This window comes from Chiloscyllium plagiosum, chromosome 32, assembly GCF_004010195.1.
Source record: "Chiloscyllium plagiosum isolate BGI_BamShark_2017 chromosome 32, ASM401019v2, whole genome shotgun sequence".
Lineage (NCBI taxonomy): Eukaryota > Metazoa > Chordata > Chondrichthyes > Orectolobiformes > Hemiscylliidae > Chiloscyllium > Chiloscyllium plagiosum.
The window spans coordinates 35,493,242-35,519,698 of NC_057741.1; the positions used below are offsets into that span (position 1 = coordinate 35,493,242).

The 26,457-nt window shown below is 42.6% G+C and overlaps 1 protein-coding gene across 14 annotated transcripts in view; it reads left to right on the top strand.

Moving 5' to 3' along the window:
* pdlim5a (PDZ and LIM domain 5a) overlaps positions 1–26,457 on the top strand; it is a 264,895-nt gene that overhangs the window by 198,162 nt on the left and 40,276 nt on the right. For 13 of the 14 annotated variants that reach the window (XM_043674412.1, XM_043674413.1, XM_043674410.1 and 10 more), the window contains 3 exons: positions 648–785; positions 9,942–10,028; positions 14,270–14,454. In XM_043674412.1, the coding sequence (XP_043530347.1) occupies positions 648–785; positions 9,942–10,028; positions 14,270–14,454 (410 nt within the window). The remainder of the gene's footprint in view (positions 1–647; positions 786–9,941; positions 10,029–14,269; positions 14,455–26,457) is intronic. The other variant, XM_043674419.1, reaches the window with a different exon arrangement.

Consider the following 26,457-nt stretch of genomic DNA (forward strand, 5'->3'; position numbering starts at 1 on the left):
CTCTTCAGCCCATCATGTCTGTGCCAGTCATCAAGCCTCTATTTATTCCAATCTGACTGTGTTCATCGAAATGCTGCTTAAATGTTGTGATGTTTCCTGTCTCTACTGCCCTTAACGGCGCAGAGTTCCAAATATCAACCGTCTCTCCGGGTGAACGAAACTCTCTTTAACTTCCCTTACTTTAAATCAGTGCCCCCTACTTATTGACCCCTCTATGGGGGGGCGGGGGTGATGTTTATTCCTGTCAGCCCTATATAGGCCCCTCATCATTTTGTGGCTCCATTCAGTCAGATTGTGACTGACTTAACTCACCTCCGAACCCAAGTTCCTTCTCATTTGAAACAGTAACAAGTTTGATGTTTAACTTTATTAAATTAAAAAAAAGAAGTGTGAAGTGATGGTTAATGAAGTAACTATGATGTTGTCTCATCTTTAAACTGCCCTTACTCCTGTAACATTTGTGTGGATCAGACAGAATTCTCAAACTCCTCACCCACAGACTAGTACTTTTTCTTTTTGAAAAAAAAACTCTTCGCATATTCTGTTTCAGTCTGCTTTATGTCTTTTCTTTGTTGATCCTATTTTCCTTTACATGTGTTCCTTTCTTTCTGTAATTTTATTTTGGGGGAAAACAAACTGTCCATCAGACTGTCTGAACCTGCTGTCTCTCCATCCCTGCTGGATACTCTCCTCATCACACCGGTTACAAAACCTCTGCCTACACAACCCTTCACATTGCCCAAGCGTCAGTCCACCAGCTCTTTATATGTGCCGAAGACCAGGAGGTAAGGAAAGGTCAGCATGGTGTGTACTTCCTCCTATGGAAGATTTACAAAACTGCAGAATAATTGTGATGTTTTGGATCTTGCTGGAGAAAGGGGTGTGTTGCTGAAGCTCACTTTCGCCCCCCCCCAGGACAAATGCAAGAATGCCAAATTTTGAGTTGGCTTGCCAATCGATCAAGGGACAACGGTCACCGATTTGTGTACTGACGCATTCACTTCCGGTTTCTCCCACCATAGCCATGTGCAGACCTTCAACATCCACACTGCGGCTGCAGACCTTAGCGAGAACGTGAATCTGCACCCTTCTGTCCTGGGGTATAAATTGTTGTGACTGTTTGGAATCTGGCATTCTTGTCTGTGTCCTTGAGGAACAAAGGCTAAAATCTACAGGGACACATCCCTCTTTTCAACAAGATTCGCACTTTGTAGGACCCTGCAACCGATTATGTCTTAATTTCATGAATATCACTTCATATTGAGTCAAAATTGTAAGTTTACTTCAGGCAGAGGTCTCCTGTAGTTGGGCACCCAAGAGACTTGCTTCATTCCCCAACCCCCACTGAAGCAAATAGTGTGTGAGCCATGTAGTTTGCTCAGAGACAGAGGCTATCAGAAATGCAGGAGAATAAGATCATTTAGCCCCTTGAGACTGCTATCCCACCATTCAAGGAGATCTTGGTTAATTTAGAATCTAACTCCATAAACCTACCTTTGCTCCATATCCCTTAACATTTTTGGCCAAGAAAAATCTTATCAATTTCAGTTTTAAAATGAATAATTACCCACTGTTAATTGTGATTTGTAGAATACAGTTCCAACCTTCCACAACATCTGTGTGAGGATGTGTTTGGTTATTTCACTCCTGAAAGATGTGACCTTAACAATTGGCTTGTACCTCTCCAGCTCCAACCTGCAGAAATGGTTTCTCTCTACCTGCACTCTCTTGTCTTACTGTCTTGAAAACTTCCAATTGATCACTGCTTACCTTTCTAAATTCCACAAAATTCAACTCTTGTTTGTTTAATCTCTCCTCATGGCATACCGGCCAGATATCTTTCTAGTAACTCTGACTGGTTTACAGAATTGGCCCTTTTAGTAGGATTTGATGCTGTTTTCGTTGTGATATCTGTAGTTGTAATTCTGGAAGCCTTCCAGTCATAGAGATGTACAACACAGAAACAGGCTCTTTGGTCCATGCTGACCAGATAGCCTAACCCAATCTAATCCCACCTGCCAGCACCTGGCCCATATCCCTCTCAACCTTCTGATTCATATACCCATCCAGATGCCTTTTAAATGTTGCAATTGTACCAGCCTCCACCACTTCCTCTGGCAGCTCATTCCATACACACACCACCCTCTGCATGAAAAAGTTGTCCCATAGGTACCTTTTATATCTTTCTCCACTCACCTTAAACCTATATCCTCTAGTTTGTACACTCCTACCCCAGAGAAAAACCCTTGACAATTCACTCTATCCAAGCCCCTCATGATTTTATAAATCTCTATAAGGTCACCCTTCAGCCTCCAATGCTCCAGGGAAAACAGCCCCAGCCTATTCAGCCTCTTTCTCTGGCTCAAACCTTCCAACACTGGCAACATTCTAATAAATATTTTCTGAACCCTTTGAAGTTTCACGACATCCTTCTTATAGCAGGGTGACCAGAATTTTATGCAATATTCCAATAGTGGCCTAGCCAATGTCTTGTGCAGCCACAATATGACCTCCCAACTCCTATACTCAAATGCTCTGTCCAATAAATACCAAATGCCACCTTCACTATCCTATTCCTGTGACTCCACTTTCAAGGAACTATTAACTTGCACTTCAAGGTCTCTTTGTTCAGCAACACTCTCCAGGGCCTTACCATTAAGTGTATAAGTCCTGCCCTGATTTGTCTTTCCAAAATGCAGCACCTGATGTTGATCTAGATTAAACTCCATCTGCCACTCCTGGGCCCATTGGCCCATCTGATCAATGTCCAGTTGTATTTTGGTGTCACCATTACTAACCTCACCACATCCAAATCCTTTACTGTATATAAATGCCAAAAACAGTGGATCCTGCACTGATCCTTGTGGCACACTACTGCTCACAGGCCCTCAGTCTGAAAAGCAACTCTTCACCACCACCCTCTGTCTTCTACCTTCGCACCAGTTCTGCATTCAAATAGATAGTTGTCCCTCTATTCCGTGAGATCTAATGTTGTTCACCAGTCTATCACAAGGAAATTTGTCCTACACCTTACTGAAGTCCATATAGATCATGTCCACTGCTCTGCCTCCATCAATCCCCTTCGTTACTTCTTCAAAAAACCCAATTAAGTTAGTGAGATGAGATTTCCCACACACAAAGCCACGTTGACTATCTCTAATCCGTTCTTGCCTTTCCAAATACATAGAAATCCTGTTCCTCAGGATTCCTTTCAACAACTTACCCACCACTGATGTCAGGCTCACCAGTCTATAGTACCCTGAAATTTCCTTACCACCAGGAGAAAGTGAGGACTGCAGATGCTGGGGATCAGAGTTGAGAGTGCTGGAAAAGACCAGCTGGTCAGGCAGCATCTGAGGAGCAGGAGAATCGATGTTTCGTGCATAAGTTCTTCATCAGGAAAGAGCTTACGCTTCAAATGTCAACTCTCCTGCTCCTCGAATGCTGCCTGGCCAGCTGTGCTTTTCCAGCACCACACACTTTTCCTTACCGCCAGTTAAGCCAACCTCCAGTTTTCCAGTACCTCACCTATGGTCCTTTCTCTCCCCTGGCAATTCACATGTCTAACTGATAAAGACACATTTCTGTTTGTCAATCCTTTTGATATTATAATTGCCTCTTCTGTTAATGTCTGTGTTACATTCAACCATTCATCTACTTGAGTCCTTTTTGCCTCATTCAGTAATGAGTCTATACCTCTGCTCCACCTCTCCAACTTAGGATATCAAGAGATATATAGTGTAGGAAAAGCCCCAGCACTTAGGCTGTGGATGTTGGCACAATCTATTGGAGAGTTTTGCACATACATGTCTTTTGTGTGGAAACATTGCTTTCTGAATGTACAGGCTCTGAAGATTGAGGTTATGTTTCCTTTGATTCTTATTCTGCCCAACTAGAAGAAGTTGTTAATGCACTCTATTGCAGATTTGTTTAAAGGTTCAAACCTGACTAATTGGTTCTTTGATTAATCCAGTTGGTTGGAGGGCTGGTTTGATGTGAGGCCAGCAAGTGTGGGCTCAATTCCGGCACTGGCTGAGATTTCCAGAAAGGCCTCTCCCTCTCAGCCGCTCCTGTTCTCTGACGCACGGTGACCTTCAGGTTAAACCAACACTGGTCATCTCTCTCGAATGAGAGAGCAGCTCTTTAGGACTTTAATTACTGCGCTGGAATATGAAGTTTACCTGATGCTGAGATGGTTGGTTCACCTTCTTCATTCAATTCAATTCCCCCACCCGATCTGTATGAACAGCCACTAGGAGGATATGTGAAGGGAAAGGGGAATGAAATCAGATGACTCCGTACCCGTAAGACCTGACCAAACATGCACAGCTCCTAGAGGGCTGAATACAGTTAAGGATTTCTGTCCAGCTATGGTCAGCATGCATGTGGCAATTTGCTAATGTGGATGTCATTTATATATCATGTTGTGTGTGCACAGGTAGCATGGATAAATGTACCAACTATTTCAGCCTTGGATTCCGCCAGGTTCGTTGCTCTGCAAGACTGCTAGGTCGCACTTAAAGGCCAGTAAGCAAATGTTAGCACTCTGACTGTAGCTCTCCATTGTACCGGCCTGTCCAAGACTTTTTTTGGTTTTTTTTTGGAATGCAGAAGTGCAATTGTTAAAGAAGTTTCCTTTCGAACAAGTGTTTTCATTGAGCAGCTGAAAACTCTTCAGGGAAGTGTGAAGAAATGTATTGAAAGGCAGTGACTGCTTGGCATGGTTTGACAAGATTTGATCAGTTGATAAACTATGAAGCAATGGCAGGCAGTGGATACCCTTTAAATTGTGAGTGAGGAAGGCAACAAGAAAAGTGTGTAAAACTCTTTGCACCTTAATTTCACAAACATAAGCTCACAAGAAACTCTACTGATTGGACCCTAACTTATGCCAAATTTCATTCACCCATCACCACTGTGCTCATTGCCCCATGTTGGATCCCAGTCCATTGGTGCCTCAAGTTTCAAGACTCTTATCCATTTTCAGATTCTTCCATGACCCCATGCTTTAATATCTCTTTGAAATCCTCCTTCCAAGATCTCCACACTCCTCCATTTCTGGCCTCTTTAATGTCCCACCCCAATTCCACTCTGGTCCTCAAAGAAAATGAGGTCATTGTCTGAAGCATATTTTGTATCCTTCCAGATTTGACTTTGAGTGCAATGATTTCAGATTGTAACCACTACTGTGACCATTTCCACTGAGCACACTTTGTTGTTTAACGTTTACCTTGCGCCATTGATGAAAGTCACACAATACCGGGTTACAGTCCAACAGGTTTATTTGGAAATACAAGCTTTCGGAGTGCTGCTCTTTCATCAGGTACCTAGTGAGGCAAGATCATAGGACACAGCATTTGTAAGTAAAAGATCAAAATGTCGTACAACTGATGCAATGTATACAACTGATCAATTGTAATGCACTGAGCTTTTGCTATAAAGTCTGTCCTATGTATCCTGCCCCACTAGGAGCAGTGCTCTGAAAGCTTGTACTTCCAAGTAAACCTGTTGGACTATAACCTGATATTACGTGATTTTTAACTTTGTCCACCCCAGTCCAACACTGGCTCCTCCATGTCATTGTGCCATTGAAACTCTGCATTGGTCCTTTTGCACTCTCCCTACCTTCCCCCACCCCGATATCCCCGATTCTTCACTTGCTTCAAATCTCTGTCACCTTCCAGTGCTGATGACAAGTTGTCCACCTGAAATGTTTAACTCTGTTTCTCTGTCTCTACTGATGCTGCCTAACCAGCACACTCTCTCTCTAATTTAGAGATTCAAGCAGTTTGAAGGGGTTGTTAGCTCAGTTGGCTGATTTGTGATGTAGACAGATGCCAGCAGGATGGATTCAATCCCCATCCTGACTGAGGGCATCAAGAAGGTGCTGCCTTCTCAATCTCTCCCCTCGAGAGAGCAGCCCTACGGACCCCTTGGATTCTGGCAAATTTACCTTGCAATGTAATATTTAGAATGTTTTACAAGTAGCTAACTCTTAGCTAACCAGTAGCTAAGTCTTAGAATTACTTTGAGGGGGAAAGAAATGTACAAACTTGATTCTTGCAGAAAAGAAAGAGGTATTGCCAAGGCTTCCCACATTGCATTCATCAGGACAAACACAAGAATGCACTGAATTTTGGCTATTCTTGTGTTTTCCAGATGAGTGAATGACTAAAAGCTGAGACAGAATGTCTTCCTTTCTAAGTGTTATTACAGGAAAAAATGTGCCTGCCTTTATGTGTGTAAAAGGGGTGTGCATGTGCAACAGCAGAACTAATTCCATTAAAACCATCCCACTTGGCTTGGTTTTATGGCCCAGTTTTGATTTACAAACACTATGTCCCTCTTTTGGGATTAATCACAACTGTGATGTGTCCTTTGAGCAGCTGGACCATGCAGTGTTACCACATTAAATGGCTGAGCTGTGAAACTTACATTCTTGGTTTATTGGGCAGTGAACAGGTGCAATAACAGAGCTTAGCTCCTTTGAACACCATGTGAAATGCCAGGCAAGCTGCAGATAAGACTGTGTGTGTATTAGAATCATAGAATAGAATCTCTACTGTGTGGAAACAGGCCCTTCAGCCCAACAAGTCCATTCTGATCCTCTGAAGAGTAACCCACCCAGACCCATTCCCCTACATTTACACCTGACTAGTGCACTTAACCTACATATCCCTGAACACTATGGGCAGTTTACCATGGCCGATTCACCTAACCTAAGCAGGAGGAAACTGGAGCACCAGCAGGAAACCCACACAGACACAGGGAAAATGTGCAAACTCCACACAGACAGTCACCTGAGGCTGGAATCGAACCTGGGTCCCTGGCGCTGTGAGGCAGCAGTACTAACCACTAACCTCCCAACTTCTGATGCTTAAAGTCCACTTTGCTTTTCCCTTCAGTTCCTGTTCCAAAGTCTTCCTCGTGAATACTTTGCAAAATGGAGTAATTGTAAAGATAGGACAGAGAAAATTGTGCCTCCAAGTTATACACTTCTGTTTTCAGCACATATACATTACTTGGGACTGTTGTGGAGGAGTAGATATTGATTTTACAATTTATCTTTTTGATTACATGATAATATTAGAGAAAGAAAATGGGGGTTGGGGGGCAATAGCCTCATGGTTTATCACTGGATTGTTAATCCAAAGACCCAGGTAATGACCCGGGGGACCTGGGTTCAAATCCCGCCATGGCAGATGCTGGAATTTGAATTCAATTTTTTAAAAATCTGATATTAAGAGAATTTATGAACCATCCTCAATTGTTGGAAAAACTATCCGATTCACTAATGCTATTTAGTAGCATATTCTTCCATTTAGGGAAGGAAACTGCTACCGTGCGACATGTGACTCCAGACACAAAGCAGTGTGGTTGACGCTTAACTGCCCTCTGGGCAATTAGGGATGGGTAATAAATACTGGCCTAACCATTGATGTCCTTATTCCATGAACAAATGAAGAAAAAAGGGGAGAAAGGCCATTCAGCGCCTCGAGCCTGTAGTGCCATTCCAAAGCATCATGGTTGGTCTACCTCAACATCATATTCCCATTCTATCCTTATTGAACTACAAAAGCAGGTCAGAGGCTAGGGATCTTGCAGCGAGTAACTCACCTCCTGATTTCTACTAATAACAAAGCACAAGTCAGGAGTGTGATGGAGTGTTCCTCACTTGTTTGGATGAGTGCAACTCCAACACCATCCAGGTAAATACAGCCTGCTTGATTGGCACCACACCCACCAGCTTTAACATTTACTCCCTTCACCACCAATGCACAGTGGCAGCAGTATGTACCATCTGTAGTAACTTGCCAAGACTCCTTCAACAGCACCTTCCAAACCAGTGGGCTTTACCGTGTAGAGAAACCACTAATTCAGGCACATGGGCACACCACACCAAGCTCCCTTCTAAACCTCTCTGCTCTATCCTGACTCAGAAACTTATTACTGCCATTCCTTCAGTGTCACTGGCTGAAAATTCCTGAAACTTCCTCCCTAACAGCATTGTGGCTGTACCGACACAAACTGCAACAGCTCAAGAATGCAGGTCACCACCAACTTCTCAAGGGCAAATGGGGACGGACAATAAATGCTGGCTCAGCCTGTGACACCCACATCCTGTGAATTAATTAAAAGAGGAAGATCTCTGCATTCCACTAATATCCCAAAAAAAGTCTTTATTTTCATCATTCCTAGAGCCTTTCATCTGTCCTAACATGGAGCATCTTCTAGACTGTGCAGTCATATCTCGCATGTCTTCAAACCATTGCAATAGCCTCTATAATGCAGTTGGATGTCAACGTTTGACTTGGAAAGTAGAAAATAACTGTGTGTTGCATCTGGCAGACTTTGACTGTCATTACATAGTAACTATTAATGGTTGCAGGATATGCGTTTGTGCCTGTCATCCATCCCACACAGCAGGTCAAATTGAAAGGACTCTGAGTGCTATGATCAATGTATTCACCTAGCAATACAGAGGCATTTTAATAGCAATACCCTGCTGAAGGGATTGACCGTCTTCGTTATTTAAAGCTCAAATTTGTGAATACCTATTAACCAGCACATTCCTTTGGAAGGGAACTGGATGAGACTCCCAAATCTGTATGTGCTTTTGTAAATGTGCACCAAGAATCTTTGGCTGGAACCTCCACCTTCAGAAAGCTTCATCAAGTCAAACTTAGTTTAAATGGAGTGCATGGTGGCTCAATGGTTAGCACTGCTGCCTCACAGCACCAGGGACCTGCATTCGATTCCACCCTCGGGTGACTGTGTGGAGTTTGCACATTCTCCCTGTATCTGCGTGGGTTTCCTCCCACAGTCGAAAGATGTGCAGTTAGGTGGATTGGCCCAGGGATGTGTAGGTTAGGTGGATTGGCCATGGGAACTGCAGGATTACAAGGATGGGGTAGGGTGCTGGATCTACGTGGGATACTTTTTGGAGGGAGGGTGGATCAAATGGCCTATGGGATTCTATGAAATGATGGGACTGTACATATGGGGCAGGCTAATGTCCTGGGAACATGGGTTCAAATCCCACGACGGCAGCTGGTGAAGTTTGAATTAAAAAAATAATTTGGACCAAAACATTAGCCTAATGGTGACCATGGAACCATTGGTTAAACACTTGTCTTCAGACTGTATGTCTGCATGCTACAACTCGCATGTGACTTTCAGAAAGCCTCACTCGAGATAGGAGCATGTAATGCAGCGAGTGTAAATATCGGAAGCAAGTCTCTCAGGTCAGTATTATGTGGGCACAGAACAGGAGGTAAGGGGATATTTCCCTCCCTGCTGTGTCTAATGTTCAAGCCCTGCAGTTTGTCTTCTCAGCCTGGGTACAGAGTAGATGCTTTCCTCAACAGAGAGAAGGGAAAAGTTGAGGAAGTCGCCCAGTATGGCTCTTGAATATCTTAACAATATGAGAATGGGTTTTACAACCAAGGCTACCCAAGTAAAGGAGAAAGAGGCGGCACAGTGGCACAGTGGTTAGCACTGCTGCCTCACAGCGCCTGAGAACCGGGTTCAATTCCCGCCTCAGGCAACTGACTGTGTGGAGTTTGCACATTCTCCCCGTGTCTGTGTGGGTTTCCTCCGGGTGCTCCGGTTTCCTCCCACAATCCAAAGATGTGCAAGTCAGGTGAATTGGCCATGCTAAATTGCCCGTAGTGTTAGGTAATGGGTAAATGTAGGGGTATGGGTGGGTTGCGCTTCGGCGGGTCAGTGTGGACTTGTTGGGCCGAAGGGCCTGTTTCCACACTGTAATGTAATGTAATCTAATCTAATCTAATCTAAAGGAGGGGGGTGGGGAGACAGTTGGTGTTAAAATGTCCAAAATTAAAATTCTGACCTCACTTCAGCTGTTCTTTTGAATCATCTTTCTACTGTGTACCTATAATTGCATTCTTTCCCTTTCTCTGACCTTTCTGTTTTCACAGTGTTACGTGGCATGAATCAGTTTTCTGTTCAGAAAAGTCCTCTGTCAGACAGTTTTCAATCTCACCAATTAAGTCTGCAAAGCCTAGGTAATATTTCTCCGTCTTTTCCTGGAATAATATAATCTTGGCCTGGTTGGGCTATCTCGATTTAATTAACCTGGAGAAATGCTGAACTGTCCATGTTTGCAAGTTCCTCTTTGGGCGTTCCCCCCTCCCCCTCCTGACTTCTGTCATCTCATCCAACCTTACAATACTCTGAGATCTCTACAATGTATGTTCCCAGGTATAATAGTTCATAAAATGTTTCATGTTAGAAAGGGCAACATTACAAAGGAAGCAAACTTGTACTCTGTGGCACAGTGCTGTGCTGTTCACACAGATATATTTTTTCAGAGTCAGTAAGAGGGTGCACGTGCTCATTTTGGCATTCTTCTCAGTATAATATTATGCTGTATCTCAAAATCAAGAGATAATATCGATTGCTTGTTCACTAATTGACAAATTAGAGTTTCCATACAAGGTGATAATATTGATGGAAAACAAAAATTCTTTCACATACTCAGCAGGTCAGAACACATCTACAAAGAGAAACACAATACTTGTTTCACTTCAGTGTTCCCTGCCAGAATATTTGGACTAATAATGGAATGTACATACATGTGTGTGCATCACATGTACCTCTGTGTGTGGGTTCGTGTGTATGTATACCCATGTACGTACAGTTCGTTCTGGTATAATGCACATTTCATTACCACGAATTGACTATAACACATTTGATGAATTGTGGGCACTTTTTGATAATGCAAACTTTCTACTGAATGGTAGAGTGATTTTCTATTGGTGATCTTCTACAGCGCAATTTTCTATAGCACAGGATTGCAGAGCAATGCAACTGTCGCATTATTACAGAACAACCTGTAAATGTGTATGCATGCTTGCATGCATGCCTGTTCATGAGTATGTGTACCCATTTGTGAGTACATGTGTTTGCACACCTGTATCTGTGCCTGTGAGTGTGTGTCTTTCTGTCTGGTTACACATGCATTCAGACATCAGATGCTCAGATGTAGCTGGGAGTGCAGTAAGGACTTTCTTTTCCCTTTGCATTGCCTTTATTTAATGCCTTTCATGACTACTGAACATTTTAAACAGCTTTACAGCCAATGAAAGACTTTTGAAGAGTCTTCGCTGTTGTTTATTTTTTGTATCACGAACACCCACAGACAGCAGTGTGATTGTGACCAAACGGTCAGTTTTATGTGATGTTGACTGAGTAATATATATTGACCAGGACAGTGGGAAAATTTCTCTGCTTTTATTTGAAGTAGTGTCAAACTATGGGCAGCACGGTGGCTCAGTGGTTGGCACTGCTGCCTCACAGCGCCAGGGGTCAGGGTTCAATTACCGCCTCGGGTGACGGTCTGTGTGGAGTTTGCACATTCTCCCTGTGGCAAAAGTTAGGGCTGCAGATGCTGGAAACCAGAGTTTTGATTAGGGTGGTGCTGGAAAAGCACAGCAGGTCAGGCAGCATCTGAGGGGCAGGAGAATCGATGTTTTGGGCAAAAGCCTCTTCCTAATGAAGGGCTTTGCCTGAAACGTCGATTTTCCTGCTCTTCGGATGCTGCCTGACCTGCTGTTCTTTTCCAGCACCACATTCTCCCTGTGTCTGCATGGGTTTCCTCCCACAGTCCAAAGATGTGCGGGTGAGGTGAATTGGTCATGCTAAATTGCCCATAGTGTTAGGTGCATTAGTCAGGGATAAATACAGGGATGGGGAATGGGTCTGAGTGGGTTACTCTTTGGAGGGTCACTATGGACTTGTTGGGCTGAAGGGCCTGTTTCCATACTGTAGGGAATCTAGTCTAATCGTTCACATCCCACCAAGAGCGCAGAGTTCTGCAGCAGTGCAGATTTATATTTAAGAACTATCTGGAAAAACTGAAAGATTTTGAACTATTTCAACATTTTCTAAATAAATAAGGTTTTTAACCATATGATTTTGGAGGAAACACAAATAAAAGATTTTAGGGAGATAACAGGTGAGGTTTATGGCCCTTTATTGTTGGAAGACCTTGGATCTGAAAGACAATGGGGCTCTGTGCAAGCGGCTGCCTAACAACCCTTTCTGGACTTGCCTTTCTAGTTTTTAATAAAGATAATTAATGAAGAAGTCAAGTCTCTCTCCCTCTCTGTGAATGTTCCAAATACAAGTATTTCTGATGACTTTATAAATCCCAAAGAACAGAACTGTGACCATTTCTGAAGATTTGGATCCCATTTGCCTTCAATCTGAGTTGAAAGTTTTACCGTGAATCTAATCCTATTGATCTCATTAATATGATTCCCAGGAGACTGTGGGAATTCATCGGTTCTGATCTTTGCTTCCAGCCCCTTGGCTAGCAGGGACGTTTATTTTCTCTGCTCTCCTTTACAAATATTTGCAGAGACTGTTGTCTTTTTGTTGTGAGTGTGTCTGTGTTTGGGATTAGAAGGGAATATAGATCGAATTCTGGGATTATAGTTCTGTTGTTACCTGGTGTTTGCCATTTGTTTTGCGAATAAGTTTTGTTTTATAATAAATTGATTATTTTCTGAGTTAATTAGAGGCGCTTGGGAAAGCTCCCTTCATTCTGAATAATGTACAAAAGAGAAGCAATTGTCCATTTTTATGATTGAATCAATGATGTATACTAATGGTGTGACTTGTGAAGCGTGAAGCTCCATTATCTGCGCAGTCGTCCCATCACTATCAAAACAGGGGAGCCTCTGGTTTGATCCAAAGAACAGCACCTCTGACAGGGCAGCACACCCTCAGTGTTACTGCTGATCTTTTGATTTTTGCACTCAAATTCTTGAACCTTCAAACTCAGAGGCAAGATTGTCATCAACTGAGCTATATGTTCACAACTCAACTGCAAATGCTAATCCAGTTGTAATAGCAATTGGGAGTTACAACACGGGTTTTATATAAAGGGTACATATTTGACTGTGGTTCTAGGACAAGATATTCATGGATAAATGCAGTAAACTCATGAGTTCTGTTTGGCCAGCGAGTGGTGAAAATGGAACTTGCAATCGCATGGAGCCATTGAGGTGAATGACATAGATATGTTTAAGGGGAAGCTAGATAAGTACAGGGTGGGATGACAAAATAGGATACGTTGACTTGGTGGATGAAGTGAGATAGAAGGAGGATTCCTGTTTGCATGAACACTGAATGAATGGCCTGTTTTAGTGTGTATTGTAAGTAATATGCAAGAGGCTAAGGGAGTACAGGGGACTATTAGCTTTATAAATAAGACTCCTAATATTGAAAAACAATCAAGTAATGTGTGATCTTTCTAGATCTGTGGTCGGGCTTCAAGATGAAATATGGTGGCTGTAATATTGTATTTAACTCTGAGCATCAAAGCACTGTGGGTGTACTCACACCTGATGGACTGCAGCAGTTCAAGAAAGCAGCACCTTCCCAAGGATAGTTAGGGACGAGCAATAAATGCCAGCAATGCCCACGTCTCATGAACACATTTTAAAAAGAACATGCCTTAGGAAGGTACAGTGAAGCTTTACCAGGCTGATGTAAGGGCAGACTGCGTAGCGTCAGAGGTTAATAGAGACCCAATGGAGCTGTTCAGAATTCTAAAAGGTTTTGAAAGAGCAAGCTGACAGAAATTTTCCTCTGTCAAGGTGATGTATTACAATTCACTTGGAGAGTTTGAGTCGCCATGGCATCCTGGATTTTTACCAGCATGTTATAGCCTGGAGTTATGGATTGTGCATCTGGTTCTGGTAATGTAGGCTGGAAATGGATCCATTCTGACGAGAGAATGAATAACGTAAAAGTGTTTTTTTTTTTCCCCTGTCCCTTATTGTGTGTTTCTTGAGTGGAGAACATGATCTACATCCTTCTCCATCTTCCCGACATGACTCAGTTTATGCAAAACACTTGCTTCTAGTTCAAAGCTGAGGCTGCACCTTAATAATGATTGCGCTAGCCTTTCTTGACATTATCCAACTACAAAAGCTTTGCAGCTTTATTGCAATTTACGTTTCCACCTTGAACACTAATATTTGCTTTTCAGATCAGATATAAAGTGACTGTGTTCTTTGACTTGTAAGTATTATGGAATCCATTCCACCAGGACCTACAAACCAACTTATGTTCACAAACAAAGACTGCTGAAAAGGGTCGACAAGTCTGGCAGCATCCGTGGAGAGAAAGCAGAGAGTTGTTGATTTTCCAGCCAATTTCTGTTTTTGTTTCTGATTTCCAGCATCTGCAGTCCTTTTTGATTCTTTATAACCAATTTCTGTTGCTCTTTTCACAGTGGGGATACTGTGGATGTTCCTCAGCCCATTGGCCCAGCCACGGCTTCTGTCAAGCCCATGTCGAAGATGCCCAGTGGGGTCTGTCACACCTCCCCCATTGCTGCTGTGTCCAGCCCAACCTTCAAACCTAGTGGAGTCGCTGGATCTACCAGACCAGCAGGTTGGCAAGCTGCCAACTCAGCAGGTAAAATGCAATTCATTTTGTTTTAATATTTTAAAATTGCGGATAACTTTTATGGGTAAAGACTCTCATTGGCTTGTGAAATGATCATCTCTTATAAAAGTCGAACCACCTCCAAGATTTGCTAAAAACGCACTCGTATCTCATATACCTCCTTAAGGCTGACTCCAAACATTTAGTCAAAAATTCCCAACTCGCTGAACTTAAATCTGCTCACCACTGAAGTCAAATGTGCTTGTAAGCAAACCTACTTGATAAAATAGAACAGCACGCATTGAATTACAACGTCATAGAGTGTGGAAGTAGGCCATTCAGCCCATCATGTCTGAACAGGCTCTCTGAATGAACTTTGCAACTTAGTGCCACTCTCCACCTGGAAGCAGGCACATTGATCCTATTCAAAAAATCATCTAATGCCCTCTTGAATGACTCTGCTGAATCTGATTGGGGACACCGGTTTTGGACTGGGGTGTACAAAGTTAAAAAATCACACACCAGGTTATAGTCCAACAGGCTTATTTGGAAGCACTAGCTTTCAGAGCGACGCTCCTTCATCAGGTGGTTCTCCAAAAGCTAGTGCTTCCAAATAAACAGGACTGTAACCTAGTGTTGTGGGATTTCTAACTCTGCCTAACCTGTCACCAATGATACGTCCAACAAGTACATTCCAGATATTTGTAAATAAATATATTCTCGCATCACATTTGCTTCATTTTATAAATTACTTTAAATCTCTAACTCACTGGTTCTCGAACACTTTACAAGTGCAAACAATTTCCCCCTGTGGTATTGAAAACTTCTGTCAAATCTGCTCTTAGCCTCCTCCTTTACAAGGAAAGCAGTCTCAATGTCTCCGATGTTTCTTTGTAACTGAGGTTTCTCATCCCTGGGTACCATTCTTGTAAACCCTCCTATTTAATGTTTTCACATCCCTCCTGAAGTGTGACACCCAGAATTGAATGTGATACTTCAGCTGAGATTGAGCTGGGGTTTATACAGGTTTATTATAGCGACCTTGCTCTTGTGCTCTATACCCAATAGTAGGTCATCTCTGGCAACTTAAACAAAAACAAGGCATTCAACTTCATCAAATTCTTGCTTGCGCGTCAAAGTGGAGCCCTTACTTTATTTGATTCAAAATTTAGTCTTAAAAATATACATTTATATGATGTCAACCTGAGGGCCATCTTCAGGGTCAGTTTTTTTATATTGTTACAGCTCCACATTATCTTTTGCAAAGGTTGTGGATGTTGACTATTTCCTTCCAATTCAAATATCTTCCTTAAAGCAACAATTCTTTTAACACTCCTCCTAATTCCAACCTCTTCGTCATTCCCAATTTTAATCACTGCTACTTCTGGGCGGTGGCACAGTGGTTAGCACTGCTGCCTCACAGCGCCAGAGACCCGGGTTCAATTCCCGCCCCAGGCGACTGACTGTGTGGAGTTTGCACATTCTCCCCGTGTCTGCGTGGGTTTCCTCCGGGTGCTCCGGTTTCCTCCCACAGTCCAAAGATGTGCAGGTCAGGTGAATTGGCCATGCTAAATTGCCCGTAGTGTTAGGTAAGGGGTAAATGTAGGGGTATGGGTGGGTTGCGCTTCGGCGGGGCAGTGTGGACTTGTTGGGCCGAATGGCCTGTTTCCACACTGTAAGTAATCTAATCTAATCTACTTTGGCACCAATTACCAGATCCTTATTCTCAGGAATATTCTCCCTAGACCTCTCAATTCCTCCATCTCAGTTTCCACATTTAGAACACTCCTTAAAACCGAGGTGTGTGACCAAACTTTTGGATATCTGACTAAATAACCCAATATCCCGGCCACAAAAGGCGTAGTTTCATAATACTTGCTGTGGGATGATTAATTACATTAAAGATACAACATAAAAATAAGTTATTGTTGACGAAAAGTTTATTCAAACATTTTCACAATGGTAACAATTTCACGTGGGTGAGATATTTAGCATTAAGCAAGTAACGTAAATCTGATTAGAAACACAAATTGCTGTAAACTTCCAGCATCTGTGAAGGGGAAGAGAACTCATGAAGAAAGGAATTGATAGCTATCTGATAGAAGAAGGAAATAGAATCTCAAGTCAGTGGGTTCCTATCAGAGAAGCAGCAGGGAACTAGTTATTTAAACAAAAGTTAGAATAAGTACAATTTTGTTAACAATGGTTTATTCTGTTTTAATCTACCCTCCCACCCAACGGCTTGTGAATGGCTAGATGTAATATAATTGCCTCATTGAGAAAACAAAACGTGTTGTGTTTTAGTTTTTTTTTATCTTGCACTAATCAGGACAGAACTGTAAGAATGCCAATTTCAAAGGGAACAGCAATTTATACAGCATGAGCTACAGGTGGATTTTGGTCCAGGCATTGCCATGGAGATTGCACTAAAGAGCAGTTGTCCCTTATGCTTTTGTTTAATTGACAAAAGTGCAAAGCATGAGAAATGCAGCTGATTAAATTTCTCCAGTCGATGACCTATCATCTAAACCTCAGCAGATTTTGAGACGGTTGTTCGGAAAAGAGTGTAGCTTGGGAAAGTGAATTCAGTTAGTCACCTGATCAAAAAGGAGAAGGGAAATAGACAACATTTAAGGTGAACAAGAGCCAGGAAATGCTTGAAAGGTTCAGCAGTTCAGACAACAGTTGTGGATAAAGAAACATAATTAAAATTTCTTGTCAAAGAACTTGCATTAATAAATTGCTCTTGTTTTAATCTACATCATAGATCAGGCATTAGAATAATGTGAGTCAATTTCCCATTTGTTTCTTAAAATTCATTTATGGGGTGCCACAGTTGCTGGCATTTATTGCTCATCCCTAATTGCCCTCGAGATGGTGGTGGTGGGCTAACTGGCTTGCTGAAGGCCATTTTAGAGGGTAGTTAAGAGTCAACTACATGGTGTCACAAGACCAGAGATGAGCACCACATTTCCATCCTTAAAGAACATCAGAAAATCAACTTATTTTACAACAATCCTACAGTCTCATGGTCACCATTACTGAAACCAAATTTTAATTCCAAGTTTGTTAACTGAAATTAAACCCCTGATGTGATGGGATTTGAACCATGTCCTCAGAACATTAGCCTGGACCTCTGGATGACTCGTCCAGTGAAATTCCCACTGTACCATCATCCTCCCACCTTCAGTGTGTTGTTGTAAAAGACAAGATGACCAGCATTAACAATTTGTTGTATAGGACAGCCTGGGTGCAATTATTTTTTTGTTGGAAAATTTGACTGGAGCCCAAATATTTAATATCTCTTGAAGTGCGACTGGGCTATCTATGTATTTACCAGAATGTCATACACATACATCAAATATTCTTCACTGCTAGGACACATTGCTGCGTAGCAACTAAGGATTTAGCATAATTTAACAACTGAAAATATATTTTGGCTTTAAAATCCAGCAAACATGATGTATGTTGAGCAGCAACATTTTAGGAAGATGTTGCTGATTCACAAGAACAGTTTGTACCAAAGATAAGGGTTTTTTTTAGTGATTTGCAGCCAGCCAATTGATCAATGATTAGATCAATTTTTTACGTAGCCCTTCAGATAAAAATATTCAGCAATGACAATCATGCAGTTGTCATTGCTATGATCAAGACTGGAGGAGTGCACTACTGTCCTAGTCCCACAACTCCACTCGTCATAACATAAAATAAAACTAATTTTTCATGTTGCCAAAGAGGCCAACTCAATACTTTATAAATGTCAGTTTTTAAACAATAAGAAACTTCATTGATTAGTCTTAATGAGCACAGTTATGGGTTTATAAACAACAAAAAATTTGTAATAAAGACGTAATAATTAGATAACGTCCACAATCAGTATTAAGAAGTATAAATGCTTATCCCTTTAAATATCCCCAAATTACACCTACAGCACCCCCCCCCCCTCCCCTCAACACGCGCACACACACAGACGGCAGAGAAATAAATCTAATATAACTGCACAGATTGGGTTTCTGAACAAACAACAACTTTGGTGAATTGGTTATTCTTGAAATCAAATTGTCGAAGTTTGAGATGTTCCGGAGTCTGTTGCTCTGATGTTCCAACATATGTGATTGGCTGTCTCTGAAGTCTGGGAGGCACAGCTTACTCAGGAAATGCAATCTTTACATTTTTATTTACTTACTCTTACAAATGAACCAATAGTTTTTTATCCTGTACTCAGCAAGAGGTCTTTGTTTTGAGAAATGAAAGGGATCAGCTGGTTAGTTTGTTCTCAAGAAGCTTTCCTCCAATTCAGCTCTTCTTTTAACAGGCTTCCCTCTAACTGAACCAGAAATAAAAATGAGAACCTTCTCCAAGGTAGTCATTGTTCTAAACCAACCCCAGATCAAAGTAAGCTGTTAACACCAGTGTTACAATTTACAGGAAGGCTTGTTGCAAAAGATCCCCAATGTCCACAGTGGACTACCAGTGACCTTTTTTGAAGAAAACACTCCAGATATTTCCTTAACGTTTGAACTAACCTGCAGAGCTTGAGTCCTCCAAGTATAATTGAATATAAAGCATCATCAGAATTCATCCAGAGATCATGTGTCAAATAAAACATCTACAATATTGTGCACGATTTGTTTGCCAGAACGTAACCAGAAAAAGTCAAGAAACTGTCTGCTGTTGAATCATAGAATCTCTACAGTGTGGAAGCAGGCCAATTGCCTATCGAGTCCACACTGACCCTCTGAAGAGCATCCCACCCACACCCAACCCCCTACCCTTAGCCCTGCATTTCCCTTGGCAAACCAACCTAGCCTACACATTGTGCAATTAAACATGGCCAGTCTACCTAACCTGCACATCTTTGGACTGTGGGAAGGAAACCCACACAGACAATGTGCAAACTTCACATAGACAGTTGCCTAAGTGTGGAATCGAACCCATGTCCCTGGTGCTGTGAGGCAGCAATGCTAACCTCTGAGCCATTGTGCTGCCCTAAATCAGGGGATGATTTTGAACAGGCTTGGGGAATTCAGTGGTAGCCGGGATGGCTTATTTTAGGGACACTGCAAGGGAAACATAGTGATTCGGTATCATATTTGGTGCCGCCTCCAGGAAGTAGATCATGAGGAATCCTACATTAAAAACCATGGATGTAACAAACTGATCATCAACTTTTAGTTTATGAGCAAACAAGACATTCTGGAGAAAACCAGTAAATGAACCTTTTAACTCAAGAACCCTGCCTTTGTCATTTAACAAAGATACTTTGGCCAAAGTACATCTAAGGGTAGGGGGTTGGGTGTAGGTGGGATGCTTTTCAGAGGGTCAGTGTGGACTCGATAGGCCAATTGGCCTGCTTCCACACTGTAGAGATTCTATGATTCAACAGCAGACAGTTTCTTGACTTTTCCTGGTTACTTTCTAGCAAACAAATCGTGCACAATATTGTTTCTCTCTCACCAGATGCTGCCTGGTCTTCTGAGTGCTCACAACATTTCTGATCTTACAAGGCATTAAAGTGAGTTTACTGCAAGGCAGTAAATAATAGTAACTCTGGTCATGCAGGTGCTCATGTCTCTTACACATCTTCACTCACCATAACTCATCCAATTTTGTCAACATATCCTTCTAATACTTTCTCCTTCCTGTCTTTAACCAGCCTCCTCTGAAAAGCATCTGTGCTTCATATGGGGGCAGCATGATGGCTCAGTGATTAGCTCTGCTGCCTCACAACACCAGGGTCCTAGTTCAGTTCGGGTTACTTCTGTGTGGAGTTTGCACATTCTCCCCGTGTCTGCGTGGGTTTCCTCCGGGTGCTCTGGTTTACTCCCACAGTCCAGAAATGTGCAGGTTAGGTGGATTAGTCAGGGGTAAATACAGAGGAGGGGAATGGGTCTGGGTGGGTTTCTGTTCGGAGGGTCGATGTGGGCTTGTTGGGCCAAGGGGCCTGTTTCCACACTGTAGGGATTCGGTTACGAAAAAATGCAAATGGTGGTGAGTTCTCCATTGTCACCACTCTGTAGATGAAGTCACTTGGTCTGAATTCACTTATTGGGGTTATTAGTCATATCTTCCCTTCCTGATCTCTCCTTTGAAGTGTAACATCATTTCGACCTCCATGGCAATCTGACCATTTCATGATTCCAAAACCCTCTGTCAAGTCACACCCTCTGCCACCTTCTCTTTTGGAGAGTTTGGGTTACTTCGGGTGTCCTGTTCATAATGTGGCGTCTGGTCCTTTTGGCGTCCCGGTTCTTTCCATGTGCGTTTATTTACCATCTGGTAACGCAGGGATTTAATTGCCAAAATGTTTCACCTTTCCAGCAGTTCTTCACTAACTGAACATTCAGCCTGTGACAGTGGACTTGCAGAGTGTAGCCTCTGGAACACTGGACCTTTCAATGGGTGTTTGAAATTGAGGGATGGGGCCGAGGGTTGTATATAATGTAGCTGTTCAATGTAAAGCAACATTTATGCTGTGTGGGATGAGGTATATTGGCAGATGCTGGATCACCTTTTAGCGTGGATGTTGGATGACTTGCATTCCATTCCACAGAAACTTTGTGCAACCTCAGTTTAGATTTGTCCGACTTAGGTAGTGGGGAGGATTATTATTTCTGGATTGAAAGAAGATTAAAATAAGCAAAGTAACTTCACTTAAACTTTCTGTTAGCTATCAATGCATGAAATGAAAGTGTTGAGTGTATTCTTAAAACTTTGTGCCACCTGCCTGTATTTGATTTTAAGGTTTCTCGACAAACACTTGGCTGCTGAACCAATTACCTAATCGTTGGAAGTAACAGGATTCATTTCAGCATACTCTTTTTTTAAAAAAAAAATCATTCACCCTGGTTTTCTGCAAATACTCAGTTCCTCAAAGTTTAAAGTTTTTTCTCTTGTGTAGACCCAGTTTAAGTCAGTGCTTCCCACTCTGATCCCGGCTTGAAAATTGTGGTGACCCCTTAGTGAGAACTGAAGGAGTATAGTGGGGATGGGTGGGCAATGAGAGAGTGGGGACTTGTTAGAGTGGGTGTACAACTCAAAGTTTGGGAGAAGACTTGTAGCTCGGATGCTCGTTGTTGTGGTTCTGTTCGCCGAGCTGGAAATTTTTGTTGCAAACGTTTCGTCCCCTGTCTAGGTGACATCCTCAGTGCTTGTACAACTGTACAACTGCATTAACTTGGTTGGAGCTCCATCATGACCATCGCTTCTGGAACCCAACCCCTCACTTAAAGAAATCCTGTTCTCTGTTGCTGTGCATCTTGTGGATTAGTACTTAGTTCAAAAGATTATTTACTCCTGCTCTGTTTATTCAATGTGTTAATTAATAGCTAGTAGCTTGGTGGGTAGGTTGCTAGAATAGAAATCTAAAGGGCTAGACATATAGTCCACTGACCTTAATTAAAATTTCAACACAGCAACTGAGGAAATTACGTAAAGTTTAAACAGCTAAATAAGTCTGGAAATAAAAGCTAGCATCAGTAAAGCTGATTGAAGCAACTCGATTGTTCGCCAGTGCTCATGAAGGAAATCTGCTGTCCTTATCTGGTCTGGCCTGTACGTGACTCCAGACCCAGCAATGTGGGTAACTCTTTACTGCTCTCTGAAATGGCTAAGCTAGCTGACCAGCTGTGAAGAAGATAACTCATCACCCATGCTCGCAATGAGGTTACACTGGGATAATAAATGCAGGTCTTGCCAATCACATTTTGCATTCCAAAAATTAATACAAATTTAAATTGGACGAGGTAATCATGACATTTTTCTTTCCCTGACTTTAACATTTTTTTTGCTCTCTCATGTGAAATGGGCATCACTGGCTGGGCCGCATTTATTGCCCGTCCCTAGTTGCCCTTGAGAAGGTGGTGGTGAGCTGTCTTCTTGAACCTGATGAAGGGCTTTTGCCCGAAAAGTCGATTTTCCTGCTCCTCGGATGCTGCCTGACCTGCTGTGCTTTACCAGCACCACTCTAATTTAAACTCTGGTTTCCAGCATCTGCAGTCCTCACTTTTGCCTTCTTGAACCGCTACAGTCCATATGCTGTAGATAGACCCACCATGATGTTAGGCAAGAATTTGACCCTGCCATATTGAAGGAACAATGATATCACTCGAAGTCAGGCTGGTGAGTGGCTAGGGTGAAGGTACGTTGATAGTAGCTCCATCACAGGTCAAAATAATTCTTTTCTTCAAAGACTACTGTTGACAATTTCTCAAGGGCTAGTTTTAAATTTTCAGAAGCTACATTTTGGCTTTAACAGGTTCCTTTTTCATCCTCACTAACTTCATTGTTAGGTAATGTAATTACATAATAATTACTTTAGTTGTGTTGATGTCTGGGGTATTTAAACTTTTTCATACAAGCAGAATCAGAAGAATTCAACAGTATCCTCAGTTAACAACATTGCTCTGTGACAGTTGAAGCCACAACACTCCAGACTCCTCCATATTTAAATTGGCACACGATAACAGGCATAAATTTGTAACAAGTTACTTTTCTTAAGAAATAGAATTGACATGCACATTAAGACATAAAAGCCATGACTATTCCGCAGACTGGGGAAGTCATAGCAAAACAATGGCCTGTCTGTCTCTAATACAGGCAGAAAGTGATGTAGCGGTAACTGGACTAGCAATCCAGAACTCCAGGTTAAAGGGTTATGGGTTTGAATCCTTCATGGCAGATGATAAAATCTGAATTAAGTTTAAAAAATATTCTGGAATTAAGAGTCTGAGGATGAGCATGAAACCATTGACAATCATTGTAAAAACCCACCAGTTTCACTAATGCCCTTTAGGGAGGTAAATTTGTTGGTCTTACCTGGTCTGGCCTACATGTGACTCCAGATCCACAGAAATAGTGTTGCCTCTTACCTGCTGGGTAATAAATATTGGCCTAGACAGTGATACTCACAAATCAAAGAAGTTGCAGAACTTCGAGTAATTCGCAGAATGTGAGGTGCTTTGAAATGTGATAACACATAAATTTAAATATTCATGAATTAAAACTATTCCGCATTCAATCATCCAGTTGACAGTATTCATGACGATATAGATATTTGTATATAATACTTTAACAAAAGTTTAAAAGACTGCATCTTTCTAACTCTCCCCACCCCCCACCTTTGTTGTCCTCCCCATCCTTTAGTTTTTCCACTTCCTGCAATGTCCCTGCCCTCCCACTTCATTGCCTCAATGTCCCTAGCCCCACTGCCTCAGATATCCTGCTTTGCTCATCTGTTTTCCCTGATGCCCACTCCCACCAGCTTCTCACCACCTCGCACTTTCAAGCACAGGCTGCCCCTCTCTGCCCATTTACTGCTAACCATGAACCCATTCAAAGCAAGTCATTGAGTCTGACAGCTAGAGACAGGCCCTTTGGCCCAAACTGGTCCATGTCAACCAGTCTATACTAATCCCATTTCCCTGCACTTGGCCCATATCCTTCTAACCCTTTCCTATCCATGTATTTGTCCAAATGCCTTTTAAATGTTGTTAATGTACCCGTCTCAACCACTTCCTCTAGCAGCTCATTCCTCAACCCTGGGAAAAAGACTGAGTGCATTCACCCTATCCATGCCTCCCTTGATCTTATACACCTCTATCAGGTCTCCCCCACCCCACGTACCCCGGTCTCTTCCTCCTCCTCCTCCTAAAGAAAAAAATTTCTAGCTTGTCCAACCACTCCCTATAATTCAGACCGTTGAGTCCTGGCAACATCCTTATAAATTTCTTCTGCACTCTTTCCAATTTAATAACGTGCTTCCTATAACAAAGTGACCAAAGCTGAACACAATATTCCAAGTGCGGCCTCGCCAATGTTCTGTACAACTGCAACATAACTTCGATACTCAATGCCCTGACTAATGAAGGCCAGTGTGCTGAAAGCCACCTTTACTGCCCTGTCTACCTGTGACTGCACTTTCAGAGAACCGTGTACCTGAAATCCAAGGTCCCTCTGATCCACTATGCTCCTTAAGGCCCCACCTTTCACCATGAAACTCTTGCCTTGATTTGACTTTCCAAATGCAAGACCTAACACTTATCGGTATTAAACTCCATTTGCCATTTCTCAGCCCACTCCCCCAGCTGATCAAGATCCTGCTGCAATTTCTGATAACCTTCCTCACTGTCCATGATACTACCTATTTTAGTGTCATCTGCAAGCTTGCTAACCAAGCCTTGATCATTCTCATCCAAGTCATTGTTATAGATAAAAAGGAGCCAGCCTCTGATTGGATGATACCACCCTTTCAGATTCTGACTCCTCCAGGTACAGGAGAGACTGTTCCCTGATTGGTCAGACCATGTTTGAGCTTACCTCTGGGTGATTTCAGGGTTCGTGGGGGGGGTGGAATTCACTTTCTCGTGTTTTAAGCATTGGTTACCATCTATCTGCGTGTCTCAACCGTCTTTGCGAAGAATTGGCAGGTTTGGAAGGTACTGTCTAAGGAGCTTCGGTGAGCTGAGGCACATAATACACACGACTGCAACTGAGCATCAGTGGTGGAGAGAGTAAATGTTTGTTGGTGTGGTGCCAATATTGTTTTGTCCTGGATGGTGTCGAACTTCAGAAATGTTGATGGAGCTACACACATCCAGGCAATGGGTAATATTCCTGACTTGTGCCTAGTAGATGGTGGATGGGTTTTGGGGAGCAGGAGGTGAGTTAACTGCTACAATATATCTTGTTTCCTAATCCATTTTTAGCACGTCTTTTTGATAGTGCTTAACTCGGATTTGATTGTTCCTCTTGAGCTCAGGCATTTTTCCAGTAGAGGGCGTTCAGCACTAATGGACTGTCTACTCAAACATGTCTCTTTCCCTTTCAAGCTGCCTGCTTGTGTTTACCTGCAAGTGAAAACTGTTTAACCATGTCATACCATGAAATGGTAAGTCACCACAGGGATTCTATATCAGACAGAGGTGTTTTACAACAACCCTGCCCTGGGGCAGTTGAGGGTGAACAGTAAATCTTGGTCTAGCCAGCAACGCCCATGTCCCATGAAGGAATTTAAAAAAAACATTACTACAGATGCTGGAAATCGAAAATGAAGACAGAAAGTGCTGGAAAACACACCACCAGTCAGTCAGTATCTGTGGATTAAAATAGAAATCAGCAATTAGACTCGTGGAATCCCTACAGTATGGAAGCAGGCCATTCAGCCCATCAAGTCCACACAAACCCTCCAGAGAGCGATCCACCCAGACACACCCCTACCCTATCCCTGTAACCCTGCATTTCCCATGGATAACTCACTTAGCCTCCACATCCATGGACAAATTTCCCATGTCCAATCCACCCAACCTGCACATCTTTGGATTGTGGGTGAAACCGCAGCACCCAGAGGAAAGCCACGCTGACATGGGGGAGACACAGTCAGTCGCCCGAGGCTGAAATCGAACCTGGGTCCCTGGCGCTGTGAGGCAGCAGCACTGAACCACCGTGCCACCCCATTAAAATAGAATCTGATTTCAAAAGTAGAGTTAAGATTGGTGTTGTAACACCATAAGCTCTGGTCATCGTAGATTCAGAAAGATTCTGAAGTCACACCAAACCAGAGTCTTACAGGTCAGAAGGAGACCATTCTGTAGTGGCTCAATGATAAAACTATTCAGGTGGTTCCAATCTCATATGCACATAGAAATTAGGAGCAGGGATTAGGCCATTCAGCCCCTTGAATCTCCTCCTTCATTCAGTCAGACTATGTGTGATTTAATTGTAACCTCTTATCTATATCCTAATCTACCCCATTAGTCCCGGACCTCTCTACTTGATCTAAAATATAGGCTGGCAACATTTAGGGTGGTGCTGAAAATGTGTTGCTGGAAAAGCGCAGCAGGTCAGGCAGCATCCAGGGAACAGGAGAATCGACGTTTCGGGCATAAGCCCTTCTTCAGGAATGAGGAAAGTTTGTCCAGCAGGCTAAGATAAAAGGTAGGGAGGAGGGACTTGGGGGAGGGGCGTCGGAAATGTGATAGGTGGAAAGAGGTCAAGGTGAGGGTGATAGGTCAGACTGGGGTGGGGGCGGAGAAG